This window comes from Mytilus californianus, unplaced genomic scaffold (genome assembly GCF_021869535.1).
Source record: "Mytilus californianus isolate M0D057914Y unplaced genomic scaffold, xbMytCali1.0.p SCAF_5, whole genome shotgun sequence".
Lineage (NCBI taxonomy): Eukaryota > Metazoa > Mollusca > Bivalvia > Mytilida > Mytilidae > Mytilus > Mytilus californianus.
Window position 1 is genome coordinate 64,916,458 of NW_026262701.1, and position 16,404 is coordinate 64,932,861.

General features: G+C 35.0%; 1 protein-coding gene and 1 long non-coding RNA gene across 7 annotated transcripts in view; one reads left to right on the forward strand and one right to left on the reverse strand.

Moving 5' to 3' along the window:
- Positions 1-16,404, reverse strand: part of LOC127701233 (importin-4-like) — a 997,117-nt gene that overhangs the window by 614,790 nt on the left and 365,923 nt on the right. For all 6 annotated transcript variants that reach the window (XM_052205057.1, XM_052205056.1, XM_052205054.1 and 3 more), the window contains exon 15: positions 9,340-9,478. In XM_052205057.1, the coding sequence (XP_052061017.1) occupies positions 9,340-9,478 (139 nt within the window). The remainder of the gene's footprint in view (positions 1-9,339; positions 9,479-16,404) is intronic.
- Positions 11,270-16,404, forward strand: part of LOC127701248 (uncharacterized) — a 45,476-nt gene continuing 40,341 nt past the window's right edge. Inside the window, exon 1 of the long non-coding RNA XR_007981952.1 lies at positions 11,270-11,344. This is a non-coding gene — a long non-coding RNA (uncharacterized LOC127701248). The remainder of the gene's footprint in view (positions 11,345-16,404) is intronic.

Here is a 16,404-nt window from a genome sequence, read left to right on the forward strand (position 1 = left end):
AAGTTATTGTCTGTGAACCTGACAAAAAATTGTTTTTGTTAGACCCTTTTTGGCCCCCTTATTCCTAAACAGCTATGTCAATAACCCCCAAAATTAATCCCAACCTTCCTATTGTGGTGTGGAACCTTGTGTTAAAATTTTGACCAAAGAAATATCTCTTATATTCAAGTTATTGCCTTAAAACCAGACAAATAATTGTTTTTGCCCCTTTCTGGCCCCTTATTACAAAACAGCTAAGACAATAACCCCCAAAATCAATCCCAACCCTCCTATTGTGATATGGAACCTTGTACAAAAATTTCTTACACATCCATACACTTACACTAAAGTTATTGTCTGTGAACCAATTTATTTTCCATGAACCACTTAAACTGACCTTTTTTGGCCCCTAATTATATAAAATGCTCCGCAGGGCGCAGCTTGATACGACCACAGAGGTCGAACCCTGAACAGTTGGGGCAAGTATGGACACAACATTCAAGCTTGATACAGCTTTTCATTTGGATTGTGATTAAATATTTGACACAGCATAGGTTTCTGACACAGAATGAATGTGGTCTAAGAACTTAAAAATTTTAAATTGAACATTCACCTATCATGGTCCAATATCCAAAATCTAAATACATGGTTAGATTCAGCATATCAAAGAACCCCAAGAATTCAATTTTTGATGAAATCAAACAAAGTTTAATTTTGGACCCTTTTGACCTCAATGTGGACAAAGTTGATAACGGGGCCCAAAAATCTAAATACATGGTTAGATTCAGCATATCAAAGAACCCCATATATTCAAATTTTGTTGAAATCAAACAAAGTTTAATTTTGGACCCCGATTTGGACCAACTTGAAAACTGGGCCCATAATCAAAAATCTAAATACATGTTTAGATTCAGCATATCAAAGAACCCTAAGAATTCAATTTTTTTTAAAATCAAACTAAGTTCAATTTTGGACCCTTTGGACCTTAATGTAGACCAATTTGAAAACGGAACCAAAAATTAAGAATCTAAATACACGGTTAGATTCGGCATATCAAAGAACCCCAATAATTCAATTTTTGATGAAATCAAACAAAGTTTAATTTTGGACCCTTTGGACCTCAATGTGGACCAATTTAAAAACAGGGCCCAAAATCCAAAAACTAAATACACGGTTAGATTCAGCATATGAAAGAACCTCAAGAATAAAACCCCATTGAAATTGGTCAAGAAATAAGCAATTTATACGAAGTATCTTCTTTTGCACAATACTATGCAATTAAATATTTCTAGCTAATGCGCAAAACTGTACAATTGACAATTTCTTGCTATTGCGCAATACTGTGCTATTGGATATTTCTTGCTATTGCACAATACTGTGCAATTGAAGATTTCTTGCTATTGCGCAATACTGTGCAATTGAAGATTTCTTGCTATTGTGCAATACTGTGCAATTGAAACTTTCTTGCTATTGCACAATACTTTTCATATAATAATTTACACATCCTGTTTGGTGTGTATCTTCTTCCATATCATTATTATTTGCTTTTAAATATAAATCAGAAATAACCAACTTAAAATGGAAAATTTTAAAAGAAAAAAAAAGGAAAAAAAGAAAAAAAAAGAAAAAAAAAATCCCCCCCCCCCAAAATTTTTTGAACCCCCTTATGATTCATCACCCCCAAACTCAATCCCAGCCTTCCCTTTGTGGTATGGTACCTTGCAGTACAATTTCAGAGAGATCCATACACTTGAACACAAGTTATTGTCCTGAAACTAGAAAAATGTGTTTTTTGGCCCCTTTTTGGCCCCAAATTCCTAAACGTTTAGGGCAATTAACCCCAAACTCAAACCCAGCTTTCCCTTTGTGATATGGAACTTTGTAGTACAATTTCAGAAAGATCCATACACTTACACACAAGTTATTGTCCTGAAACTAGAAAAATGCTTGTTTTTTGCCCCTTTTTGGCCCCTAATTCCTAAAATATTGAGGCAATTACCCCCATCATCAATCCCAGCCTTCCCTTTGTGGTATGGTACCTTGCAGTACAATTTCAGAGAGATCCATACACTTGAACACAAGTTATTGTCTGGAAACTAGAAAAATGCTTATTTTTGGCCCCTTTTTGGCCCCCAATTCCTTAACGTTTCGGCAATTACCCCCAAACTCAATTCCAGCTTTCCCTTTGTGATATGGAACCTTGTAGTACAATTTCAGAAAGATCCATACACTTACACACAAGTTATTGTCATGAAACTAGAAAAATGCTTGTTTTTTGCCCCTTTTTTGGCCCCTAATTCCTAAAATTTTGAGGCAATTACCCCCATCATCAATCCCAGCCTTCCCTTTGTGGTATGGTACCTTGTGGTACAATGTCAGAGAGATCCATACACTAACACACAAGTTATGTCTGGAAGTTACAAAAATGCTTATTTTTGGCCCCTAATTCCTTTACTGTTGGTACCATAACCCCCAAAATCAATCCCAACCTTCCTTTTGTGGTATTGAACCTTGTGGTAAAATTTCATAGAGATCCATTCACTTAAACTAAAGTTAGAGTGCGAAAACCAATGTGTCTTCGGACGACGCAGACGACGACGACGACGCCAACGTCATACCAATATATGACCACAAAAATTTTTTTGCGGTCGTATAAAAACCGCAAGGACAATAGCCCCAAAAACAATCCCAACCATCATTTACTGGTATGGAACCTTGTGCTAAAATTTCATAGAGATCCATGAACTTATACTCAAGAAATTGTCTGCGAACCAAAATGTATTCAGACACAGACAACACCATAACATAATACTATCTGCGGTCATATAAAAATCTAAAACACTGTTGGATTGACCATATCAAATAACACAAACAATTTAATGTTTGATGAAATCAAACAATGTTCAATTTTGGACCCCAATTTGGACCATCTTGAATACTGTGCCCAAAATCAAATATCTACATACACGCTTAGATTCACCATATCAAAGAACCACAACCATTCTTCTTTTTTTTTTTAAATCAAACAAAGTTTAATTTTGGACCCTTTGGATCTTAATGTGAAAATCTTAATGACAAATTTGAAGACAGGCCTCAAAATTAAAAAAAATTAAATACACAATTAGATTCAGCATATAAAGGAACACCAATAATTTAATTTTTAAAGAAATCAAACAAAGTTTAATTTTGGACCCTCTGGACCTCAATATGAATCATTTCAAAAACAGACCCTAAAATCCAAATATTAAATACCCAATTACATTCAGCATAAGACACCCAAGAATTCAAGACTTTTGAATTAAACCCTATTGAAACTGATAAAAAACTAGAGGCTCTAAAGAGCCTGTGTCGCTCACCTTGGTCTATGTGCATATTAAACAAAGGACACAGATGGATTCATGACAAAATTGTGTTTTGGTGATGGTGATGTGTTTGTAGATCTTACTTTACTGAATATTCTTGCTCCTTACTATTATCTCTAACTTGGCCCGGTAGTTAAAGTGGAAAATACTTTTAAAAAATTACAAAAATTTACAAAATTTATGAAAATTGTAAAAAATTGACTATAAAGGGCAATAACTCCTTAAGGGGTCAATTGACAATTTTGGTCATGTTGCCTTATTTGTAGATCTTACTTTGCTGAACATTATTGCTGTTTACAGTTTATCTCTATCTATAATAATATTCAAGATAATAACCAAAAACGGCAAAATTTCCTTAAAATTACCAATTCAGGGGCAGCAACCCAACAACGGGTTGCCTGATTGGTCTGAAAATTTCAGGGCAGATAGATCTTGACCTAATGAACAATTTTATACTCATCAGATTTGCTCTAAATGCTTTGGTTTCAGAGATATGAGCCAAAAACTGCATTTTACCCTATGTACTATTTTTTAGCCATGTCGGCCATCTTGGTTCGCGGGCGGGGTCATTGGACACATTTTTTAAACTAGATACCCTAATGATGATTGTGGACAAGTTTGGTTAAATTTGTCTTAGTAGTTTCAGAGAAGAAGATTTTTGTAAAAGATTACAAAAATTTACGAAAAATGGTTAAAAATTGACTATAAAGGGCAATAACTCCTTAAGGGGTCAACTGACCATTTTGGTCAAGTTGACTTATTTGTAGATCTTACTTTGCTGAACATTATTGCTGTTTACAGTTTACCTCTATCTATAATAATATTCAAGATAATAACCAATAAAATGCTCCGCAGGGCGCAGCTTGATACGACCGCAGAGGTCGAACCCTGAACAGTTGGGGGAAGTATGGACACAACATTCAAGCTTGATACAGCTTTGGATTTGGATTGTGATTAAATATTTGACACAGCATAGGTTTCTAACACAGATTGAATTTGGTCTAAGAACTTAAAAATTTTAAATTGGACATTCACCTATTATGGTCCAATATCCAAAATCTAAATACATGGTTAGATTCAGCATATCAAAGAACCCCAAGAATTCAATTTTTGATGAAATCAAACAAAGTTTAATTTTGGACCTTTTTGACCTCAATGTGGACAAAGTTGATAACAGGGCCCAAAAATCAAAAATCTAAATACATGGTTAGATTCAGCATATCAAAGAACCCCATATATTCAATTTTTGTTGAAATCAAACAAAGTTTAATTTTGGACCCCGATTTGGACCAACTTGAAAACTGGGCCCATAATCAAAAATCTAAATACATGTTTAGATTCAGCATATCAAAGAACCCTAAGAATTCAATTTTTGTTAAAATCAAACTAAGTTTAATTTTGGACCCTTTGGACCTTAATGTAGACCAATTTGAAAACGGAACCAAAAATTAAGAATCTAAATACACGGTTAGATTCGGCATATCAAAGAACCCCAATAATTCAATTTTTGATGAAATCAAACAAAGTTTAATTTTGGACCCTTTTGACCTCAATGTGGACAAAGTTGATAACGGGGCCCAAAAATCAAAAATCTAAATACATGGTTAGATTCAGCATATCAAAGAACCCCATATATTCAATTTTTGTTGAAATCAAACAAAGTTTAATTTTGGACCCCGATTTGGACCAACTTGAAAACTGGGCCCATAATCAAAAATCTAAATACATGTTTAGATTCAGCATATCAAAGAACCCTAAGAATTCAATTTTTGTTAAAATCAAACTAAGTTTAATTTTGGACCCTTTGGACCTTAATGTAGACCAATTTGAAAACGGAACCAAAAATTAAGAATCTAAATACACGGTTAGATTCGGCATATCAAAGAACCCCAATAATTCAATTTTTGATGAAATCAAACAAAGTTTAATTTTGGACCCTTTTGACCTCAATGTGGACAAAGTTGATAACGGGGCCCAAAAATCAAAAATCTAAATACATGGTTAGATTCAGCATATCAAAGAACCACATATATTCAATTTTTGTTGAAATCAAACAAAGTTTAATTTTGGACCCTGATTTGGACCAACTTGAAAACTGGGCCCATAATCAAAAATCTAAATACATGTTTAGATTCAGCATATCAAAGAACCCCAAGAATTCAATTTTTGTTAAAATCAAACTAAGTTTAATTTTGGACCCTTTGGACCTTAATGTAGACCAATTTGAAAACGGAACCAAAATTTAAGAATCTAAATACACAGTTAGATTCGGCATATCAAAGAACCCCAATAATTCAATTTTTGATGAAATCAAACAAAGTTTAATTTTGGACCCTTTGGACCTCAATGTGGACCAATTTAAAAACGGGGCCCAAAATCCAAAAACTAAATACACGGTTAGATTCAGAATATTAAAGAACCCCATGAAATCAAGAATAAAACCCCATTGAAATTGGTCAAGAAATAAGCAATTTATAGGAAGTATCTTCTTTTGCACAATCCTGTGCTATTAAATATTTCTTGCTATTGCGCAATACTGTACAATTGACAATTTCTTGCTATTGCGCAATATTGTGCTATTGGATATTTCTTGCTATTGCGCAATACTGTGCAATTGAAGATTTCTTGCTATTGCGCAATACTGTGCAATTGAAGATTTCTTGCTATTGTGCAATACTGTGCAATTGAAAATTTCTTGCTATTGCACAATACTAATTATATAATAATTTACACATCCTGTTTGGTGTGTATCTCCTACCATATCATTATTATTTGATTTTAAATATAAATCAGAAATAACCAACTTAAAATGGAAAATTTTAAAAGAAACAAAAAATGAAAAAAAGAAAAAAAAAGAAAAAAAAAAAAATCCCCCCCCCAAATTTTTTGAACCCCCTTATGATTCATCACCCCCAAACTCAATCCCAGCCTTCCCTTTGTGGTATGGTACCTTGCAGTACAATTTCAGAGAGATCCATACACTTGAACACAAGTTATTGTCTGGAAACTAGAAAAAAATGTGTTTTTTGGCCCCTTTTTGGCCCCAAATTCCTAAACGTTTAGGGCAATTACCCCCAAACTCAAACCCAGCTTTCCCTTTGTGATATGGAACCTTGTAGTACAATTTCAGAAAGATCCATACACTTACACACAAGTTATTGTCATGAAACTAGAAAAATGCTTGTTTTTTGCCCCTTTTTTGGCCCCTAATTCCTAAAATTTGGAGGCAATTACCCCCAAAATCAATCCCAGCATTCCTTTAGTGATATGGAACCTTGTGGTACAATGTCAGAGAGATCCATACACTAACACACAAGTTATGTGTGGAAGTTACAAAAATGCTTATTTTTGGCCCCTTTTTGGCCCCTAATTCCTTTACTGTTATTACCATAACCCCCAAAATCAATCCCAACCTTCCTTTTGTGGTATTGAACCTTGTGGTAAAATTTCATAAAGATCCATTCACTTAAACTAAAGTTAGAGTGCGAAAACCAATGTGTCTTCGGACGACGCCGGACGACGCCGGACGACGACGACGACGACGACGACGCCGGACGACGACGACGCCAACGTCATACCAATATACGACCACAAAAATTTTTTTGCGGTCGTATAAAAACTGCAAAATTTCCTTAAAATTACCAATTCAGGGGCAGCAACCCAACAACGGGTTGTCCGATTCATCTGAAAATTTCAGGGCAGATAGATCTTGGCCTGATAAACAATTTATCCCATGTCAGATTTGCTCTAAATGCTTTGGTTTCAGAGATATAAGCCAAAATCTACATTTTACCCCTATGTTCTATTTTTAGCCATGGCGGCCATCTTGGTTGGTTGGCCGGGTCACCGGACACATTTTTTAAACTAGATACCCCAATAATGATTGTGGCCAAGTTTGGTCAAATTTGGCTCAGTAGTTTCAGAGGAGAAGATTTTTGTAAAAGTTTACGGACGACGGACGACGGACGCAGGACGACGGACGCAAAGTGATGAGAAAAGCTCACTTGACCTTTCAGGTCAGGTGAGCTAAAAATAAGCAATTTATACAAAGTATTGGTTTTTCTGCCCCCTTTTACCTAAACCAATAGGGTCATAACCCCTAAAATCAACCCCAAACTTTATTTTATGGTATAACACCTTGTGGCACAATTATATAGCAATAAATAGACTTATACTCAAGTTTTTGTCCAGAAATCAGAAAATCCTAGTTTTTGGCCCCTTTTCAGCCCCTTATTATTAAACAGTTTGGACCATGACCCCTAAAATCAATCCAAACTTTCCTTTTGAAGTATGGATCCTTGTAGTTAAATTTCATAGGAATCCATATTCTAATACACAAATTAGTGTCCTGAAACATCAAAAATGCTTGTTTTGACACCTTTTTGGTCCTTAATTACTAAACAGCTACAACAATAACCCCCAAATAAATCCCAACCTAAATATTGTGGAATAGAACCTTGTGCTTCAATTTAATACAGATCTATACAGTTATACTCAAGTTATTGTCTGTGAACCAGACAAATAATTGTTTTTGTTAGGCCCTTTTTGGCCCCTAATTCCTAAACAGCTACTATAATAACCCCCAAAATAAATCCCAACCTTCTTATTGTGGTATGGAACCTTGTGCTAAAATTGAATAGAAATCCATACACTTATACTCAAGTTATTGCCTGCAAACAAGAAAAATAGTTGTTTTTGGCCCCTTTTCGGCCGCTAATTATTAAATTGTATGGGCAATGACCCTTCAAAAATCATTCGAAACTTTCCTTTTGAAGTATGGAACCTTGTGGTAAAATTTCGTAGAAATCTATACTCTTTTACACCAATTATTGTCCTGAAACATGAAAAATTATTGTTTTGGCCCCTTATTCCTAAACAGCTACGACAATAACCCCCAAATTACATCCCAACCTTCCTATTGTGGTATGGAACCTTGTGCTAAAATCTAATAGAGATCCATACACTTATACTCAAGTTATTGTCTGTGAACCTGACAACAAATTGTTTTTGTTAGACCCTTTTTGACCCCTAATTCCTAAACAACTATGACAATAACCCCCAAAATAGGGTTGTTGTTATTGTGGTGTGAAACCTTGTGTTAAAATTTGGACCAAAGAAATATCTCTTATACTGAAGTTATTGACTACTTACCGGATTTGTAATAACATAAGCAACACAACGGGTGCCACATATGGAGCAGGATCTGCATACCCTTCCGAACACCTGAGATCACCCCCAGTTTTTGGTGGGGTTCGTGTTGCTTAGTCTTTAGTTTTCTATGTTGTGTCATCTGTACTATTATTTGTCTGTTTGTCTTTTTATTTTTGGCCATGGCGTTGTCAGTTTATTTTCGATCTATGAGTATGACTGTCCCTCTGGTATCTTTCGTCCTTCTTTTATTGTCTTAAAACCAGACAAATGATTGTTTTTGGCACCTTTCTGGACCCTAATTCCTAAACAGCTAAGTCAATAACCCCCAAAATCAATCCCAACCCTCCTATTGTGGTATGGAACCTTATACTAAAATTTCTTACACATCCATACACTTACTCCAAAGTTATTGTCTGCGAACCAATTTATTTTCCATGAACCACTAAAACTGACCTTTTTTTGGTCCCTAATTACAAAACCGCAAGGACAATAGCCCCCCAAAACAATCCCAACCATCCTTTACTGGTATGGAACCTTGTGCTAAAATTTCATAGAGATCCATGAATTTATACTCAAGTTATTGTCTGCGAACCAAAATGTCTTCAGACGCAGACAACACCATAACATGATACTACCTGCGGTTGTATAAAAAGGATGTAACATTTAATAGATTTATAATACTTATTTATTCATGCGTAAAAACGATACCTTTAACCTACTGTGTGCACTGATTTCAGTAAAAGAAAACAAAATATTTAATAAGGAGAGTAAATGACAATTAACCATGACAATAGAAATAAAGTGATGACTAGCTCATATGATAAGTTTTACAATAAAATATTCTTACCTAAGTTTTCGCAAAACATTTCTAATGCATAATAACTTTTGACCAGGCCTTTTGGGTTTTTATCTATTTCATTTGTAGCTCTTCCCAAGTACTGGAATACCAATGGCAATATCTCTGATGCATATTTACTAATGTCAGGCTGTAAGATAAATGCATGAAACAATATATAATTATAATCTGCTGTATATGAAGGCTCTTTTAAACATTGTTTGCTGTACATAGACTGTTGTACTTAAGGTACCATGTGTAGAATGACATATTGCAGCCATAGTGTCATGAAGAATCAAGGGTGGTTATCTCAACAGTTTTTTGACAAAATCAAAGATTATTGTTTTGATGGGATGATGATCATCATCATCCCCTTCCCTTAAAATTGAAGCAGGGATGACGCATCTATAGTTTTTGGTGCTGCATGATGGCTCCATTCTCTTCTGAAAGGCTAGCTCCTGAAAAATCTTAAATTGCTGCAATGTTACTTTTTAAAATCCAAATTTTCTTTGGATCCGGTTCCAGAAGCGAGCCCTGATCAGTGGCCGATTTCTTCATAAACGGGAACAACAAAATCAACTCGCAACACCCTTGTTAGTCACAGTTTGTCATATTCTTTTTAGCTCTGTTATTGTTTCTGATTATCAGGTTTGATGAGATAAATATCAGACTGAATACTAGTTGGTGAAAAGATAAAACTATCATGAACTAAAATGAAAATGGTGAGTTGTGTGAAAGAATTGAATTATTTTCTATACGGAAAGTATTTTCTTTCTGGATCTTAAGGAGCTTCAACTGCAAAAAAGAAAACTATCAGGACAGGAAAGACACTCCCGTTCCTAACCATGCACTATCAGGGACATACCTGTCAACCTCTTAACTAGAGGCTCTAGAGAGCCTGTGTCGCTCACCTTGGTCTATGTGCATATTCAACAAAGGACACTATCCAACATTGTAGACGACAATAAAATTCATGACAAAAATCTCTGTTTTGTTGATCTTGTATTGCTGATCATTTAGTCTGTTTAGTTTCTCTCTATCTTCTTTAGATTTTGCTCAAAACACAAAAGAGGGGAAAAAAAAAATCCTTATTTAATCCTATAAAGAGTGACAGCCTACTACCTATATCAGCGAAATGTGACTTGTTAGTAGATCTTGCCTTGCTGGTCATTTTTGTGATTTAAAGTGTCTATCTATTATAATTTTTATCATGTAAGGCAAAACCCCCAAAAAATGATAAAAATCGTCATTAAAGGGCAATAATTCCAAGGAGACGTCGGACGATTTCTTCTATATTGTCCTAATTGTAGATCTTGTCTAGCTGATTATTTTTGCTTATTGAAGTTTCTATCTATCTATTATAATTTTTAAGATATAAGGCAAAAACACAAAAAAATATGGTAAAATCATCTTCAAAGGGCAATAACTCTAATAAGGAGTTGGTTGACGATTTCGTCAATGTGAACTTATTTGTAGAACTTATCTTGCTGATCATTTTTTCAATTTAATGTTTCTCGGTATCTATTATAGTTTTCAATATAATAGGCAAAAATAAAAAAAAAATTGTTAAATTTGTCATTTAAGGGCAATAACTCCTTTAAGAAGTCGTCTGGCAATTTTGACGTATAGGGACAATTGGTAGAGCTAAACATTCTGAACATAACGGTTTTCAAAATAATGGACAAAACTTGCATTTTTAGCCATGGCGGCCATGTTGGTTGGCAGGCGGGTCATCGGACACATTTTTTAAACTAGATACCCCAATAATGATTGTTGCCAAGTTTGGCTAAATTTGGCCCAGTAGTTTTAGAGAAGATTTTTGTAAAAGTTAACGGACGAGGACGACGGATGACGACAACGGGGATGGACAACGGATGCCAAGTGATGAGAAAAGCTCACTTGGCCAATTGGGCAAGGTGAGCTAAAAAGGGAAATGCATTAAGAAAAAACTAGAGGCTCTCAAGAGCCTATGTCGCTCACCTGTATTTACTGATGCTTTGGAAATCATGTAAAATAAGTTTAAAATCATAATTAATAGTATTAGATATTAGATATTGTAATGATATCTAAGATAATAACAAAAAACTGCAAAATTTTTCTAAAATTACTAACTCAGGGGCAGCAACCCAACAACGGGTTGTCGGATTCGTCTGAAAATTTCAGGGCAGATAAATCTAAATCTGATGAACATTTTTGCCACCTGTCAGATTTGCTCTAAATGCTTTAGTTTCAGAGATATAAACCAAAAACTGCATTTTACCCCTATGTTCTATTTTTAACCAAGTCAGCCATGATGGTTGGAAGGCGGGGTCATCTGACAAATTTTTTAAACTAGATACTCTAATAATGATTATGGCTAAGTATGGTTAAATTTGTCTCAGTAGTTTCAGAGAAGAAGATTTTTGTAAAATATTACAATAAAATGCTCCGCAGGGCGCAGCTTGATACGACTGCAGAGGTCGAACCCTGAACAGTTAAGGCAAGTATGGACACAACAGCTCTGAATTTGGATTGTGATTAAATATTTGACACAGCATAGGTTTCTGACACAAAATGAATGTGGTCTAAGAACTTAAAAATTTTAAATTGGACATTCACCTATTATGGTCCAATATCCAAAATCTAAATACATGGTTAGATTCAGCATCAATTTTAGATGAAATCAAACAAAGTTTAATTTTGGACCCTTTTGACCTCAATGTGGACAAAGTTGATAATGGGGCCCAAAAATCAAAAATCTAAATACATGGTTAGATTCAGCATATCAAAGAACCCCATATATTCAATTTTTGTTGAAATCAAACAAAGTTTAATTTTGGACCCCGATTTGGACCAACTTGAAAACTGGGCCCATAATCAAAAATCTAAATACATGTTTAGATTCAGCATATCAAAGAACCCTAAGAATTCAATTTTTGTTAAAATCAAACTAAGTTTAATTTTGGACCCTTTGGACCTTAATGTAGACCAATTTGAAAACGGAACCAAAAATTAAGAATCTAAATACACGGTTAGATTTGGCATATCAAAGAACCCCAATAATTCAATTTTTGATGAAATCAAACAAAGTTTAGTTTTGGACCCATTGGACCTCAATGTGGACCAATTTATATACGGGGCCCAAAATCCAAAAACTTAATACATGGTTAGAATCAGCATATTAAAGAACCCCAAGAATTCAAGAATAAAACCCCATTGAAATTGGTCAAGAAATAAGCAATTTATACGAAGTATCTTCTTTTGCTCAATACTGTGCAATTGAATATTTCTTGCTATTGCGCAATACTGTACAATTGACAATTTCTTGCTATTGCGCAATATTGTGCTACTGGATATTTCTTGCTATTGCACAATACTGTGCAATTGAAGATTTCTTGCTATTGCGCAATACTGTGCAATTGAAGATTTCTTGCTATTGTGCAATACTGTGCAATTGAAAATTTCTTGCTATTGCACAATACTTATTATATAATAATTTACACATCCTGTTTGGTGTGTATCTCCTATCATATCATTATTATTGGCTTTTAAATATAAAACAGAAATAACCAACTTAAAATGGAAAATTTTAAAAGAAAAAAAAAAAGGAAAAAAGAAAAAAAAGGAAAAAAAAAAAAAATCCCCCCCCAAATTTTTTGAACCCCCTTATGATTCATCACCCCCAAACTCAATCCCAGCCTTCCCTTTGTGGTATGGTACCTTGCAGTACAATTTCAGAGAGATCCATACACTTGAACACAAGTTATTGTCTGGAAACTAGAAAAATGCTTACTTTTGGCCCCTTTTTGGCCCCTTATTCCTAAACATTTTGGGCAATTACCCCCAAACTCAATTCCAGCTTTCCCTTTGTGATATGGAACCTTGTAGTACAATTTCAGAAAGATCCATACACTTACACACAAGTTATTGTCATGAAACTAGAAAAATGCTTGTTTTTTGCCCCTTTTTTGGCCCCTAATTCTTAATATTTTGAGGCAATTACCACCAAAATCAATCCCAGCATTTCCTGTGTGATATGGAACCTTGTCAGAGAGATCCATACACTAAAACACAAGTTATGTTTGGAAGTTACAAAAATGCTTATTTTTGGTCCCTTTTTGGCCCCTAATTCCTTAACTGTTGGTACCATAACCCCCAAAATCAATCCCAACCTTCCTTTTGTGGTATTGAACCTTATGGTAAAATTTCATAGAGATCCATTCACTTAAACTAAAGTTAGAGTGCGAAAACCAATGTGTCTTCGGACGACGCCGGACGACGCCAGACGACGACGACGACGACGCCAACGTCATACCAATATACGACCGCAAAAATTTTTTGCGGTCGTATAAAAATTTACCAAAAAATTGACTATAAAGGGAAATAACTCCTAAAGGGGTCGACTGACAATTTTGGTAATGACGACTTATTTGTAGATCTTACTTTGCTGAACATTATTGCTGTTTACAGTTTATTCCTATCTATAATAATATTTAAGATAATAATCAAAAACTGCAAAATTTCCTTAAAATTACCAATTCAGGGGCAGCAACCCAACAACAGGTTGTCAGATTTGTCTGAAATTTCACGGCAGATAGATTTTGACCTGATAATCAGTTTTATCCTATGTCAGATTTACTCTAAATGCTTTGGTTTCAGAGATATAAGCCAAAATCTACATTTTACCCCTATGTTCTATTTTTAGCCATGACGGCCATCTTGGTTGGTTGGCGGGGTAATCAAACACATTTTTAAAACTAGATACCCCAATGATGATTGTGGCCAAGTTTGGCAAAATTAGGCCCAGTGGTTTCAGAGGAGAAGATTTTTGTAAAAAAGCTAACGACGACGGACGAAGGACGCCAAGTGATGAGAAAAAGTCACTTGGCCCTTCGGGCCAGGTGAGCTAATAAAAAATAGTGAATGCACCCCTAGGGATACTACCCCAACATCATAACAAATATAAAGTTTCCATCATTTAAGGCTTGCAAAAAAATGGTCGGACAAATTAGGGTTAAGAATAATAATAACAAGTAATCCTGTGTTAGGATGTTAACACAAAAGTCGCCAAAACGGCCCCCAACCATTGTTCTACTGTTTCCATGGTAACGGCAACCATTTTGAAATTTCAAAGTCGGATATCACATCTACACATAACAGGTCACATTACTTACAAGTTTCATAAAAATTGGACCAATTTTCAAATTTAGGCATTCGTGTTTCCATGGTTACGGTGGCCATTTTAGAAATTCCAAAGTCAAATGCCACATCTACATAAGACAGTCAACATTTGTGTAAAGTTTCATTAAGTTTAAAGCATTTTGAATTTTTTGACATTTTTGCAGTTTCCATGGTAACGGCAGCCATTTTGAAAATTCCAAAGTCGGATGGCACATCTACACATGACAGGTCACATTACTGTCAAGTTTCATAAAGATTGGACCAAATCTAGATTTTTCGCATTTTTGTTGTTTCCATGGCAACGGCGGCCATTTTGGAAATTCCAAAGTCTAATTTCAAATCTACATACACTCGTTAACATATCTGTAAAATTTCATTAAATTTGAAGCATTTTGAAAAAATTTCACATTTTTGCAGTTTCCATGGTAATGGCGGCCATTTTAAAAATTCCAAAGTCGAATTACAGCGACATATGGTGCTACCTGTAATAATCTATCATTATATAGCATAAAAAGTACATAGGAATAATTCAACACTATCACATGACTAATCACATGACTATTGTTCTAGAATGTTCCATGAAAATTGACCCCCTAAAATAATGCCAAGATGACCCCGGGGTGAAATAAAAAATGTGGAATGGACATCTGGACATTTAAGGCTTGGAAGAAAATGGTCGGACAAATTAGGGTTAAGAATAATAATAATAATAATAATAATAACTGGATTTGCCATTGCAAGCGATAACTGATGTCACCCTTCCCCCATGGACACTAAGCAGAAGCCATTACGAAAATTTTGAAGAGTGAATGCACATATATGCATTGCTATACATCTGTCTGTAAATTTTCAGTTCATTTAAAGTAATTTGGAATTTTTCACATTTCTGCCATTTCCATGGCAACGGCGGCCATTTTGGAAATTCCAAAGTCAAAAGTCTCATCTACACTTTCCAGATAACGTTAATATTAAGTTTCATAAAGTTTGGAGCATTTTGAAATTTTTGACATTTTTGGTGTTTCCATGGTAACGGCAGCCATTTCAAAAATTCCAACGTCTAATAGCAACTCTGCACATGCCAGTTAACATTTCTGTAAAGTTTCATAAAGTTTGGAAGATTTTGAAATTTTTGGACATTTTTGTATTTATGCTGTTTCCATGCATATGGTAACAGTGACCGATTCTAAAATTTTAAAGACAGATGCCACTTTGGCAGATGACCAGGAATATACCATGAAAGAATCATGGAATCTGACCTACCATTATAAGTGAGTAAATGCTACTTTTAAGAATTTCCCATAGGGGCTAATGGTAAATGTTTCTCCAGTTTCCATGGTAATGGCAGCCATTTTAGAATTTCTAAATATGGTCAACACATCTTGGCATGCCAGGCTACATTCCACTAAAGTTTCATCTAGTTGGGTCCCATAATGAAAGATTTAATGGATTTGCAATTTTAATTTTTTTTTCACATTTTTTTCTGTTTCCATGGTAACGGCAGCCATTTTTTAGTTCCAAAGTTACACTGCAACCCGAAAGTCAGGGTTCCTTGTTATAGTGCCCCATCATTTAGATTGGTTCCTTTGGCTCTGAGAAAACGGGCGGACAAAATTAGGTGGAAGAAAAATAATAATAACAAGAAATGATTGTAACAGGATGCTGTTACGAAGTCTCCCAAACGAAGCTCCCATAATTCGTAATTCCCAGGGTCGCCTGACATTGGGCAACGTCCAGTGAAAATTGGTTTTGTCCAGTCAAGTTATATGCATTAGTGATGCCTGGGGACTAACCTTGTATATCATTCAAATCATCTTGGCATGACAAACCAGAATATATGGTTTAGGGGTGGGGATCTCGACCATTTACAAGATACTAGAACATTGGGGGTGGGGAGGAACCCCTGGGGACTGGCCCTAT